The sequence below is a fragment of the Prorops nasuta genome, unplaced genomic scaffold (assembly GCF_024137725.1).
Source record: "Prorops nasuta isolate Cenicafe-Biocafe unplaced genomic scaffold, Cenicafe_Pnas_1.2 PNAS00003, whole genome shotgun sequence".
In the NCBI taxonomy this organism is placed as follows: Eukaryota; Metazoa; Arthropoda; class Insecta; order Hymenoptera; family Bethylidae; genus Prorops; species Prorops nasuta.
The window spans coordinates 5,033,539-5,048,304 of NW_027116800.1; the positions used below are offsets into that span (position 1 = coordinate 5,033,539).

General features: G+C 39.8%; 1 protein-coding gene across 3 annotated transcripts in view; it reads left to right on the forward strand.

Annotated features, from left to right (window-relative positions):
• Window positions 1-14,766, forward strand: part of LOC136785671 (kinesin-like protein KIF26A) — a 320,836-nt gene that overhangs the window by 289,661 nt on the left and 16,409 nt on the right. For all 3 annotated transcript variants that reach the window (XM_066746852.1, XM_066746851.1, XM_066746853.1), the window contains exon 7: window positions 7,059-7,247. In XM_066746852.1, coding sequence (XP_066602949.1) covers window positions 7,059-7,247 — 189 coding nt within the window. The remainder of the gene's footprint in view (window positions 1-7,058; window positions 7,248-14,766) is intronic.

Genomic DNA, 14,766 nt, shown 5'->3' on the forward strand with positions numbered 1-14,766 from the left:
CGAAGAGGGAATGGGAGGGGGATGGGGTGGAGAGCTAGGAATCATCCGAGATCGGCCAGCCGGACCCGTCAAAGGTCGTTGGTTGCTGCAAGAAAAGAAAGAATTACTTTAGCCTTCGTTCCACCCTACGCTTAGCATATTCATGCCCTGGCTATCCAGAGTTTTCCGGTGTCTGACCACCATCGGCGTGGGCGGTCCTCTACATATTCATAAACGAACCGTGATGCGCACTGAATGCTTCTACGTCTGCATGCACCTCCTATCTCTCGCCACCAAATATGTGTACAATAATATACACATCCGTACTTCGTTCTCTCCTTCCTTCATCATCCCATACGCGTGACATAAGGTAAAAAACAATGCGTTCTGAAAATACCAATTCGCAGTAATCCCCACGTCGCATCCGTATCACCAGAACCTCGTGTGAAAACTCGTATACTTAGTTTTAAAGATAATTGCACTGATAAAAGGAAGTAATTCTAAAAAACTTAACGAAATGCTAAAAGAACTGTCTAAATATGTATTTGATTAATTGATACACTGGTCGAACTGTACAGGTAACCACACAAGGACAATAAAGTATTTTATGTAATCTAATTTCACGGTGAATTCTCTTCCTCGAATTTCTTACCAAGACCTCGGAATTGAATTTTCTCTGGAATAAATTTTCTACTAGTGCATATAGATGTTGATAAATATTTTTTCTCCCGCATCTGTTTGCTGGTTTTCAAAGGTCTACGCGTAACTTTGCATGTGAGAGAAGGAGTTTTCGCTCGGTAATCCCTGGTAATTTCGAGGCTTGGAAGACTAGTAGTAGGTAGGCAGACGAAGAGATCGACGTTGGTGGTGCACGATGGGCACAGTTCCCTATGACGGAGCAGTAAACGTTGGCACTAGCATAGCTTTGAGAATGTAAATTGCTCGCGTCTGGCTATAGCCACGGAGCAATAAATCTCGACGGCGAAGACTCGACGATTGCCGTCTCTCAAGAGGGGGGATCAGAGCATTCGAAGGGCTGTCAAATTCTCAACTTTAGCCATCAACTTTTACTTTCGATATAAACCAACCTTACGAAATTAACGCATCAACAGTCAAGAAGTATTTAAAAAACAATCAACTTTAATCTTCTTGTAATTATCGGCAGATAATATTTAAAGAAACGTCAAACGAGTGAAGGAAGTTTTATTATATAAGCCAGACAAAAGAATCCCTATCGATTTTTGCTGGGAAAATAATAATACTTTCTCTCAGCTGGCTGATAAAACTAATGAACCTGTAGCTAACGAAAAGGACAACAATAATGTTAAGTAAAATTATTAGGATTCTTGTGCATGTAAAAATGTTATCAATGTACCATAAAACCGTCTGATGATAGTGAATTTTATTATTAGTGTTTTCGCAGAGCGCGCCTATTCCTGTCGTGTTCTTCGCCGCATATCGCCCTAGGCACTCCTGAGAAAATGAAACTGTTTAATAAGGAAATTCTAATATCAATTTAAATATTCCGCAACGTCGCTCTTAAAATTTTAATACTTTTCGGAAAACGAGGTTATCCGAAGGAAATTAAGAACTATATTTAAACGTGAAAATGCTCAAACTCCTGATTACTAAAGTAAGCAAATTAAAAGGTAAATAAGGGTGATCAATTTTCTAAAATTTTTATAGGACAAGATTAATTCCGCCGATATATACAATTCTCTTTATCATTTCACAAAACAGTTGGAGAATTAGGAACAATGATCCTTGAAAAGTTTGATCTATAAAAGCTCTTGTACAAACTTTTCTTCCCGAAATAAGCAGAAGGGTCTTGAAAAGACCATTCACTGCATCCTGTAGTTTTGCATTTGAGTTTGCGTAAAAAGAATTTGCTCGCTTTTTTATTGATCATAATCTATTTTTGTAAGATTTAAATCTCTAATCAGTCTAGGTTCAGTAGACATGCAGAGGTGAAAAAACGATATTAAAGATGAGAAAGTTTAGATATGCAAGATCCTTGAATGCATATTATAAATTACCTGTGTGTTAGATGTATAACAGATCACGATCCATCGACATTTGCAAGATTTTATTAATAGAAATCAGTGGTCAAACTACGGGTCTCCGTAGCGCATAAATCCAGGAAATGTTTCAAGTTTTTCCTTTTTAACGCAAGAAGACAGGAGAAGCTAGAGTGCTGTGGGTTTTGCAGCAAGTAAGCTCGGAAATTGATGACTCTCATACTTTATAGCACGTCACGACCGCTGTTCTTCGCCCCGGAATCGCATAATTCAACAACTTGGAGATTCGAGGCCTAAACGCGACATTATTTTTCACAAGATGGAACAAAATTATCGTTGGAAAAAAACTTAAAGTGAATTAATCCGCTGCGATACCTCATGTACTATAGCGCAAAGATTCATCAACGATAAATTTGATTGCAGATGCTTCGGTATATCGTTACTAAATCTCATTATCTGATGTTAATAAGAGAACGAAAGGACGACGTATCAAGGTCGCGCGTAATAATGAGGCGAAGAGACGATTGAATGCGAGATTGTGTGAGAACCGAGAGATGCAACAACCCAGCGTCTCGGCTATATTATACATACATATAGTGGATACCGCTTTTGCAACATTTCACAAGGGATGTGTATATAGTGTAGAAGCATAGGCAAGAGTGGAACTCGACGTAAAATAGCGTGTGGCACGCTCCAACCGCTATCGCTGGCTTGACTGACAAGCCTAGCCAAGCTCCTTTGCCAATATGCAGCCCCTACTGTAGACCCCTTTCATTCCTGCGTCCCCTTGTTCGCAAGTAGACCTTCAAGTATCCCGGCGCGTTGAGTTGCGCGAACCGCTCTACTTTCGCTCTAAATCGTGAAATTCCACGCGACTTCAAGATAAGCAACATAGCTGAATACCAACTCATGCTTGGACTCTTAAGAGACTGTACCTCGCTCCTTTTATCTCGGATCGTGTATGAATGAAAAATCTCCGCTGTGTGAGAAATATATATCGGTAAATTTGAAATGGCTTATCTTACAGTGGACAGACTTCTGTGTATATAATTACACTTATTCCATGTATATATTATACAATATCTATATATTTATATATGTTTATACATCAGGTGGAATATTAAGAAATTGTATATATAAATAGTGACTGATTAGAATAAAGGAAGCGAGACGAGAGCGATTATTTCCTGCAATCTGATTTAGAGAAAGGAAGGGCACCCCAAGAGCGAGGAGCCACCCCTGACCCATTTCGCGGTGCAAATTCCGTTGGAATCGCCCGGGGCGTCCCGCCAACATAAATTTTCAAACGGCTGAGTCTTCCCCAAGTTCTTGCAACGCTCCCTACCTAGCCGCAGGCCGGATATTTAGATACACGTCGCGATATCGAGCGACGATAAGTACGTGAGACTCCCACCCCCCCAAACACTTACGGCACGTACACAACAGCCATTTGTATGCGCGCGTTCTAGTTACTCGCGTACACCAGGGAACCGATATATTGTAAAGCACTCGGTGCATCGAACGAGGAAACGAGCGCCAATGGCACACTGATTTATACGGCTGTCATTGAAATACCATTAGCGGCAAACTCTCTATACGCTTATCAACCTTATATATAGTATACACCTATTACATGCATCTACCAAGATTTCCACTACTAACGCGACATTAGTTTCCTTTGTGCGCGATAACACCAACCGAACATTCGCTTGCCCGTCTTTTCAACTATTCAACCTGTTTTTCCAATGAATTGTAGCTTTAATTTAAAGAAAAAAAAAACTCGAGCCCTGTGCTTATCGCTACTATAATATATATAAGTATATGTGCAGGTTTAATTTATGCTCGGCGGTAAGCGATGGCTTCGTAGGGGTTGAACGAGGGGAAGGGGTAGGGAACCGTGCAGTCGATCGTTTCCGACATAGCCCGGAGGCTAACAGTGACGCGGTTACTACCGCTTTAACGAAGGGGCTGGACCGTGTGAGCAACCCAAGTAAACCCCCGAACGATGATAATTTAGACTATCTGCAATCGTGGGATAGACCTCCGCGCGCAACATCGCCTCACCATATCGCGCTTTGACGACATTCGATCTCGAGACCCTACGCCCTTCGGCCATTATTTCATAACCACGAATCAACGCTGCATCGCGTCCAATGGTATCCTTCTTAAACCTCCAAAAACTTTATTAGTCTGCTCCATTTACTTGCATTTCCCTTCAATCACTTATCAAAACGTATATACGTTAGACTCGCAATTAAATTCTCCTGTATAAGAGACATTTGGAGGAAAGCTGGAGTATTACGCGCGCGAGCTGCGTTTTCATATTAGAAAATATTCAAAGTTTACATCGAAAATTTCCTTGGTAAATCGCGTTTAATGCGAGAAATGAAGATATTGCAAGATGAGCTCTAACTAGCGCAATTTCAATTTACGAACCTTTATATTAAGAGACCATAAATTTTCGCACCCGGCTCAACTGAAACATTACGCGGAACGGATTAGCTTGACTTTTACACCGAACGTAAAATCGTTACATCTAAAGACGGGCCTGGCGAAATCGCTCCAGCGATAATACTAAAATGTATTTTATTCATAGACAGCGCAGTATAAGCGGCGTAGGGCTCGAAAGCCTGGTGATATAAATTTGCGAATTATCAAAAAGCATCTGGGATCATTGATTACAGGAGCAGGATAGAGGGACGTGACATGCATAACATATATAATCAAGCTTTATTTTAGATTGATAATTTTTTGTACGAGGTGGGGCAAGAAATTTATATTGAATTTGGCGAAGGATACTCGCCGGCCATTTATTTGCGTCGCGACGTTTCAGATCGTAAATTGGCGAATAATGGCCGCGTGGATCTACGACGTCATAAAACATTTATGCACTTTAAACGTCCATTCGAAAGCTCGCGAAGCACCGACCAGCCTGCTCTGATATTGCTTGGACGTTGAAGAATTAACGTTGTGTTTCCGACTTTGCCGCCATGTTTGATGGTACCGATATGTTCGCAGTAAACGCAAGAGTTGGCATATCCCATTCACACCTAAAGCATGCAACACCCGCAAATAATCTTCGGCCATACCTGCGAGGGCAAAAAGCAAAAAACTCCATCTATAAAACAGACTCAGCTGTAATACTGAATTTATGGCCTAATAAAGTCTGCGAATTACATAATATAAGGGATGTAATATAAGTGTAAGGATACCAGTGTTTTATTCGCCGTGCATAATTGAATGAAATTGCCAAGTTTTAGGTGTTAATACTTGTATAGTCTCTATATGTCATTAATCATATTCAAAATATTGACTACCTTGAGAGTAAACTGGTTTTTACCCCGAGCTACCTCAGTAGGTCAACGAGAGTTAATTATTTCAAGAGCCATCGTTTAAACTTCCCTTCACGGTCGACCTATAGAACACATAAATTCCAGAATGTCGGCGGTAAACCTCCGTTCAATTTCGAAAGCTGCACGTACTTGACCGAACTTCAATGGTTTATACGGGTTTAACCTGTCAAAATCGAGATTTGAACTTTCAGCTTCGGAATTGAAGTTTCAGTCCGTTGATTGCTCTGTAGCAAAACTATTTCACCTCGATATTTTCCTTTTTCCAAGAATTCTATCGGTAATGTGCGCAAGAAAAAGAAAAGAAAGCGGTATATTGGCAGTGGAGGGTGTAATACGATATATGTAAGAGTAGTGTTGACCAAAATTTCGAGAACAGTCCGTACACGAGAAAAACCAGCACACGCATCAATATGTAACCTGCAGCCCAATGAGAAGAAGATAAGATAGAAGATGAGAGTAAAGCAAAGTTGAAAAAGACGGAGGAGAAACGAAGGTAAAGAAAAGGAATGAGGAATTCTCCCCATATAGCTCCCTTTCTAGCCTTGCGTCGACGAAGCCGAGCCACGAACACGATGCTGTATGCAAAAAGATAGAACGTGCACCGCAATCTGAACGAGATCTCCAAACCCAATTTCCTGGACAGACAGACGGACTGACTACTATAGAGAAGTACATGCGTACACACGAGCTACTGCAAACAAAATTGATCACGGACAGAAACTTGGACGTTATTTTATTAATTTCAAACGGAGTCTTGCTGCAGCAAAATTCAATTATTATACGCCACCGTTTATTACACACGCACTATATATGCGGCCAGAAGCATAAAGACACCAAGAAATAATTCTCTCTTCTATATACGTACGCGGAAGAAATGATTATTAAGACTTCAGAAATATTTACGTCAATTTATCAAGTACATGCATGTTGAACCTTATTGATAATTTATTTCAATTTCGTTGTCTGTGTGAAAACTCGTACACGTACGAATTTCTATAATCGATAGGGGGCAGAGATAAAGAATAATTCAACGTATCGGGAATATGTCGAACGCAAAACCACCAGCAAACAGTTTTTATCTTTGCTGAAACATACTGCTATTTACATTGTCTCTAGCCATTTTATTCTGTGAATGAATTATAGCTGGGGCATAGTATACTGTATATGACGTGAAATAACGACTCACCAGTAATTAAATCAATTCTAACGCATTGCATGTTTTTAATCAATTCAATAATTTCACAAAATTGTGAAAACCTCTTACTTGCTTTAATTTATTGTCCAGTCGAGTACCGTTACTTTGTTAAAAGCTTGATAAAGAAAAGCTTAATTTAGTTTGAGAAATCGGTCTGTAAGCGACTATTCGGCCGTACGGTTAACGCGAACAGTAGCAATTTTAGAGCCCAGCGTCCATTTGCTGACAGAAACTGTCTATCAGATAATTTTGATGAGACCATTGTTCGCTACAAGAGAAGAGAACCTGTAATCTCTGCAAAATTACTACTAACTCAAATTATTTTTTCTACGCTATCTCTATCAAAATTAATCAATGGTGAATGTTTCATTCTAAATTGAAGTATCAGAAATTGCATATTCATGATATATAACAGTAATCTTGAATTAAGGTTCAACAAAGTTTTAGATAAAGGATCTCTTCAATCGCGAGATAAAGATCAATGACTGAAAAGTTTTTTTTTTTTTTTGCTAGGTAAAAGTGATGCTGAGGGTGTCTCCTGGGGATGGCGGAAGTTTCTTTTATGCAGACAAGCGGAAGAAACAGGTCAACCTTGTGGATCCGGCTTCAGCGCAATCCTCCACAGCGGAGGATCGTCGACCGGCTGTGACAGCTCCCAAGATGTTTGGCTTCGATGCCATTTTCACCGAGGAAGACTCACAGGTAAATTCAAATAGATTTTACTTATTTGTCTTGGAATTCGATTGAATCAAGTTAAATCAAATCTCCCCCCACGTGTATACTGCACTTTGTCAAACTTCAATACCTACTGAAATTTTTCTATAAAGCAGATGGATCAACTATTAGGAAATCTAAAGAGAATAATTGAGTTTATTCTGCAAAGATTGGATTACCCTTTGTACCTTATCTGTCTTAAAAGCTTTAGATATATATATATATATATATTGCTCTTTGATGAATCCAGTCGATTGTTCTTATTGTTTGTGAACAGCGATCTGTGACCGGTGCTGAGCGAAAATACTGAGAGAGACTGCATAAAATATTTATGAAGAGAGAAAGAGATTCGTGGAATAACATTATTGTTTTAATTAAAACTCCAGATCTTTTATATGAGCGTGAATCGCTTTGACATTTCAAATAGGTATATATTCCTCTAACAATTTCCACTTTTTCCATTCTCACGCGTTTATTTTCTCCACGAAGTAATAGAGAGCCAGCCAAGGTAGACGAGAAGTTGGTAAGAGGAGGCAGGCATGGCATGGACCAAAATGGGAGGATTATGCGAAAAGGAGGAAAGGAAGACGAGAGAAATGGTACACGTAATACGTGCCTCGTCGACGACTTACGTTTATACCAGAAACATAGAAAATGTCCCTGCCGGCTGTATAACTAAACTAATTTCCCGACCTTTAAGTTCTACCTTCCAACGTTGAATCTTTCCAAGCAAAATCTTCCGCGTTCAGGACCTCTCACCTCGCTATGCAACATACCTCGTGGATGTCTATTTACAGCAAAAGTAATTATGTCAAGGTCTGAAAAGCCTCTTTTTCCCAACAAGTAATGAAATATATACAATATATAATATATATATATATATACTATATAGTATACATATAAGGTCCATAACCTCTGGCAAGTTCCACGATTTGTGTCCCTACCGACAATAATGATAATTATACAGTTTCGTAGTATCCTTTTTAATAATAAGCCTATATTATTTGGAGATTTTAAATTTTAACTTTGCTCATAGTATATATAATTATACGCAGAATTGCGAGATGGTTTCTTGCATCGTTCATTTTGCACCTTCGGGAAAAGATAAAAGGAGAATTCTCTGAGGAGCGACCGGTCGGCCCTACTATCAATTCTATCCATCTTTCGCACTCTCTCACTCCAACCTTACTGTTCTTTCGTCCCTCTCTGACTCTCCTTCCTTCTGTTTAGACAGGCCATAGAAACCAATCGATTGGTTTCATCAAATGTCTGTCGCTGAACTGCGATTGTCATCAGAAGGCACAATGGCTTAGCCTCTCCCTTTCCTCTTCTTCCTTTTTCAGTTACAATTCTGTCAAATAGAGCTCCGCAGGATCGGCTGGACCAGCGAACCAGCGGACTTTAGGGCTTGATAGAAAGCTGCTATCCTGGGCAATTCTCTCTCTCTCTCTATATACATATATATCTACTATATACATTCGATTCCTTTTCTATCTTCCTCTATGCGAGTCCCTCGATTCCCCTGGCTCTCCGACCAATCCGTCAAAAGCAGACTGCTTTGAATATTTTAAAAGATACCGTTGCCCGATCAAGCCCGAAGAGAACCTGCGATCCTTCACGTTTTAAACAGTTCAAGTAGTATATATCCTTTCTTTCTAATAGCTTTTATATTTATCCTATCCTCTGAACAGTCTCGACAGATGATACTATATAACATACTGCAAGTTTTAACAAGATTGCGCTTCCAATGGGGTATTTGGCGAACGAGCGTCTGTTTCTTAAATTTAACTATATTCCTGATATTGTATCAAGCTTATTTTTAGTGCTTGCTTAGAACACCTTACAATGAAATACAGAATGTATATTATACAGATTGAGCTTAAAGTCTGTTACCACTCTCTATGTATTTTGAAATTGGTTCAAAATTCTAAAAAATAGCAAAACATGTGTTTGATTATTTGGAAGGGATATATATTGTTGTAAGAGGGTCAATGGTGGTCTTCTTAGAGAGTTTTCAAGGAGAGCAATCCCTCTTAATAATTTTAAATAGAGCTTAGTCCATTTTTACTGCAAATTCTAGTAGATTATCTCTATACCTTTTCAAAATACCATAAGAATTTATAATTTCATCGAGTCATTCATTTTATATTTCGATTTGAAATTATAATTAGCTTAGCTCTTTTATATATGTATGTATGCATAGTGTGATCACTCACACTACTTCAGCCAAACTTACGCAAATACGCAATTTTAAATCGAAATATCTACCGAGTTACTGAATAAAAAGATACGTTAAAATAGTACTTTGAAAATCACTCGACATGAGCTTTAAGAATATGCAATTAAATAGGAAGTTTATTTAACGTTATTAAAAAGAGTCGTCCCCTTGAAAACTCTTTGAGTAGGACCACCACCAATCACGTTAAAAAATGAACCTTTTCAAATAATCAGACACTACATGTTTGGCGATTTTTAGAATTTTTGAAGTGATGACAAAATATAGGTGATGATAATGGAGTTTATGCTTATATTGTACAATATATTGCATAAATATATAACTCTATGCTAAACTTATTTTACCATAATTGGAGTCATAATGGATTGCTCAAGGTAGCAGTTGCAAGATATCAGACAAATCGATTTCGCGGATGTGAAAAAAAAACTGTGTGAAGAAAATACAGGTTTTTATAACTTTTGTGAAAACACTAGTCGTGCGCGCGCGATTCCAATTTGTTCTTGAAGCTTTTCTAGCGCAGTTCACCTCTTGTGCAGACAGTGCAGCTTACACTGCACCAGGCAGTTTGCCAAATACAATACACTCGGGCGGAAAGAACTTGTAGGATACTTTGAAACGCGTATACTTCGAATCGAATTACTCTTTGCACCGTCCGCCGCACGTTACAGGCGTTTCACTCCTTCCAAGCCTCCCACACTCCCATCTGCAATCCATAGTCCCCAAGATGTCCGGAACAGCCGTAACTCCGAAGTCCATTACTTCGTCGCTGAAGAATGATTCTTCCAAGGAACGCATTAGGGTAACCTTTCAGGAATTTGAATAAAGCTCTTCTACGTGTCCTGCAAACCTACCACATACCATCTACCGACCTTTCAAATCCTTCGTTCACCAAGCGTATATATATATATATATACATATATAGACACTACTTGTTTGAACATCATTGCCAAAGTCATCAATCTTTCGACCTTTGGTAAATCATTTGATTAAAAGCTTGTAGAAAATGCTCGCTTGCAGGAATCTTTAAAAGTTGCTGGCTCATCGGTCAAATGCATATCTCTAACTAAGAGTAACATCTTTTTTTTTTCGCAATAGCAGTGGAGGCGAGTGAAAATCAGATCCCAAGAATCAATTGAACATAGATCTCAATTAGTGTGATATCGAGCGTCCACGTGCCTCTCGACAATTTCATCCCCGCAAGCCAACCGATGCGAAGCGATGGAACAATGCCCTCTGCACTGTATGGCTAATTCACAGAACCTTTACTATTGACATATACGACTAATGGTCACATAGTAAATTGCGCGCACGTGTTTATTCCAGATATGTACAGATCTACACATTATTACCACTCTCTCTCTTGCTTATAACTGCATAATAGCAATCCGTTTACGTCCTTGCACAGAGGGGGGTTATACATCCGTCTGTTGTCTCACAAGTATATGCATACATTCGCCTGCCAGCCATTTTTTGGCAAATATTAATTAATAGAACGATCGATCCCGGGAGACCGATAAACCAGATGCAGTATCTTAATCGAAATGAACAGACCTATTTAATCTCTCATTAGTCCGCTATTATTTAGTTAAACAAAAGTAGATGAATGGCTGGACGAAATTTCCAGACGCAAATTATTTTTGTGGGAGAGAGTAAACGTGAGGAATTATGAAAGCCCTGCAGTCAGAATGGTGAATTTTCAGGAGAAATTACTGAAAATGATGAAAATGAACTCAGTGGTATCTGTAAACTGATCGCACGATACTCTCTTGGTTTCCGGGACAGATCGGGTTTGCGGTCCTTCATCGGATCGGCTTTATCCTCTTGGATAACGCATTTCCATATTACAGTAAAATTGATCGACGTCACTATAGTGAACCAGAAAGCACTGATCAAGTTTGATAGCTGCCTGCCTGCCTGCGAGCCAGTGAGCCAGCCAGCCAGCCAGCTATAGCCATCCAGTCTCCATGGCCGTGCCGTGGTTGCATTTGCTTTGGCACCGCGTAACGTTTCTCGGACAGGAATATCACTGCTTCTAGGATTCAATTCGCGATACTCAATGATAACGCTATAATAGCTTTATCATTATATATCATTTTTCATCCCACTCCGATTCTCATTCAAAGTTCTATAGATACATAGATAAACGTGATTTTAGAAAATTTCCATTTCCAGTAATATATCGTAGTATACTTTACATTTGATTATATTTGACATGTGAGAGAAATTCTTTGGAAAAAAGAGACTATAGTTTTTTACGTTATAAAACACTCGTATTATATGCGTATGCCGATGCGAGCTTCGATAGACGGGAACGCGCGGTTTATGGAATGTAGTCGTGCAGGTGGGCGTTGACAATGCTAGCATTAATTTCGCATTAAGAACCAGCTTACTTGGTAACGATCGCGAAGATTACTGTGCTATGCTATTACAACAAATCTGTTCGTGCAGTAGCAGCTTCCTATACACTAGGTACATACGTCTGTACATTCGGGTTAACGCGTGCAAAAAATATATAAATCCGTTAACGAAGAGTTATTTAACAATGAAGAACGAACGAATGAAATATAGGAAAAAAAAAGTTTAGCGGTGATTTAGATTTTGCATCGTTCAGGCCGACTGTCGGATTTCGCAAATGCGTTTTTGATCCCTCGTTCAATCCGTGAGAAGGGGGGTTGGTTTGAAGTAGCGTAAAGGCCGAGGGGAAGGGAGGTGGAAGGGGAACGAAACGAGGGCGCTTACGTTTGTTCCCCTGGCGCCAATGACGCCCCAATCTCCCCGTGTAAATCGCGACATATTTCACGACACTGCGAGGTGAACACCACCAATACCGCGATATACATGGCCTAACCTCCCCGTTCCGTTGCTATACTTGCAACAATACTGACCGAAAACGACTAAAACATAAAACCTGTTTTCCACTCGTTACGAGAATAAAGATAGTTTTCACAACAAAGCTTTGGAGCATAAAAAAATATTTGGTTTATGCATGCTCGCCCGATGATCTTTGTTGAATGGAAAAAATCTTGCGGCCGTAGGTATCTCCAAGCACGCCCGCAGGACTGTTTGCTTTTTATGCCATATTCCAGCGAGCAACGTGATGTTATACCACCGTCGCATCGTCGTGCCGCGCCTGGCCGCGCCGTCTTCTTTTCATCTGCATACAAATGTATCCTAGTCTTGGTTTCTCGCGAAAGCGTGATATCCTTCCGACACTTCTCAAGCAGCAGCACACTTATTGCACGCTCGATACAAAGGTTGCATAAAATTATCGTAAGCGTGCCGTGCTCCACACGAACATTGGGATTTTCCCAGCACATCCAAGTACGTCCTAAAATGTGTTATACCACACTGAGAAATGTCTACCGTGTCGAATAATGTGGAATAATATTTTCATAAAAAAATAGACGAAAAAAAAGCGCAGATTTAGCCTTCACGGTCCTTAAAGCAGTTTATGCATTATACTTTTGTCTTTAATCTATCCTGCCAGGAATTTCTTATTCAACTTTGGTAATTTTCGTAATGGAATTAATGGACAGTGAAAATCTCCCCCTTCGGAGGGGGTAGATCGTTTACAGAGTACCCGGGAAAAAGTACCTATACAGATCTTTTTCTTTGACGAGGAAAATGTTTTACGGCAAATGGCGTGAAGCTCTCTCTCTCGCTGCCTGTAGGATTGTCGCTGGAGTATCTGCAAAACTTGCGAATTAAGAGATTCCTCGGTCACGAGAAGGGGGCATTCGATTATTTCCAACCATTAAAAGGGTCTCCCTGTTTCATCGTACAATTCACCCTCGCTTAGAGCCAATTGTAGAGGAACCGGTGAGTGTTTCTCCAGACGGCTGCAGCAGCTTCTTTCCGAAGTTTCTACACGAATTTTACATTTCGCGGCTTGCCGTGCCTTGGATAGGGAGAATCCAATGAAACGGAGACACCCTGATGAAGCTTAAAGTGAAACTAAATAAGAGGGAGAGAAAGATACTTGAAACTTTGGCAGAAGAACGAGAAAGCGTTAAAAAAAATAGTGAGAGAGGCGCTTAAGGAATAACTTACGGCTTTCGGCTGGTCTTATATATATATACGAACCTTAAAACCATTAATAATGTTAAACTCTGGAAATTGTTTTTTGTTTGTTTGTCTGTTTTCTTTATTTTTTTTTACCGAGAGAGGAAAAAGAATATACCCAAGGGTCGGTGAGTATGAAAAATGTTTTTTGTGGTTTGGAATTTCTATTCCTGTTAAGCATTAGTCATTTTCCTACTGAATTGGGGCGAACTGTGAGAAGCACTGCTATTCCTACGGCAGATCTTCCCTTCAGACATTGGTATTCCTGTCGAGTATGCCAATATTGCGTTACAAGAACATGGCTTGCAAGCTGAAACCAAATGACAACGTTAGCAGCATCGCTTGTAAGTCACACCATGCGGCGAGTTTCTCTTCCCTTTTAATTTACGCCCACCGAAATTAATGCCTGTCTTTGTATTAATTGAGAGAAGTGGAGAGAGAGGCATTCGATACACCCTACAGTACGCTTCTCTCTCTCTGCCTAAGTTTCAATTTCAATCACACTTTATCAATCGCTCGCTACGTATTTCCCCTTGTGACATATTTTTGATTTGTTTGACGCAAAGAATCATCATGATAGGATATCCAATGAAATTATGAGAAGAGATTTAGAGAAGGGCGAGGGGATTTGAGAAGAAAGGTAAATGATAAAACTAGTGAAAGTTAGTAAAGCCAGCAGTATGCAGCATCGGCGCAGACGTACAAAGTGCTTTTTATGCTAAGAGGTAGAAAAAGAGAAGAAAGAAAATGGAAGAGAGAGAGAAGAATCTCGTTTCAGCTTCAGCCTGAGCTCAACCTGTCAGTTTCTCCACTTGGCGAGCAAGAGAGAAATCAAGTGTTTGAGATTATGACGCATCCTTCGGTCACGTATTTCATTAACCGTCTTGCTTCGACCCGGAGCTGAATTTCAGTGAAGAGTGGCAAATCTCTCGAGGGTTTAACTACCTGCGCAATGTGTTTGCTTTGCATTACATCCCTCAGGATGATCCTGTTATAATTATGAATGTCGTTGTTGCCATTTCCCTTAACGCTATTCTTTCATCCTTCACCGACTGCAACTCGAGAATTTCGTGAATTTACACTTTCAGCTCTGAATGGAATTTTAAATCTCACCTTCAAATATTCTCTTACTTAGAGACTCGCTTATCTCTTGCTCAATGAACCTCCGCCAAATGAAATTCCTACCATCGATATAAATCTTCGTATCCA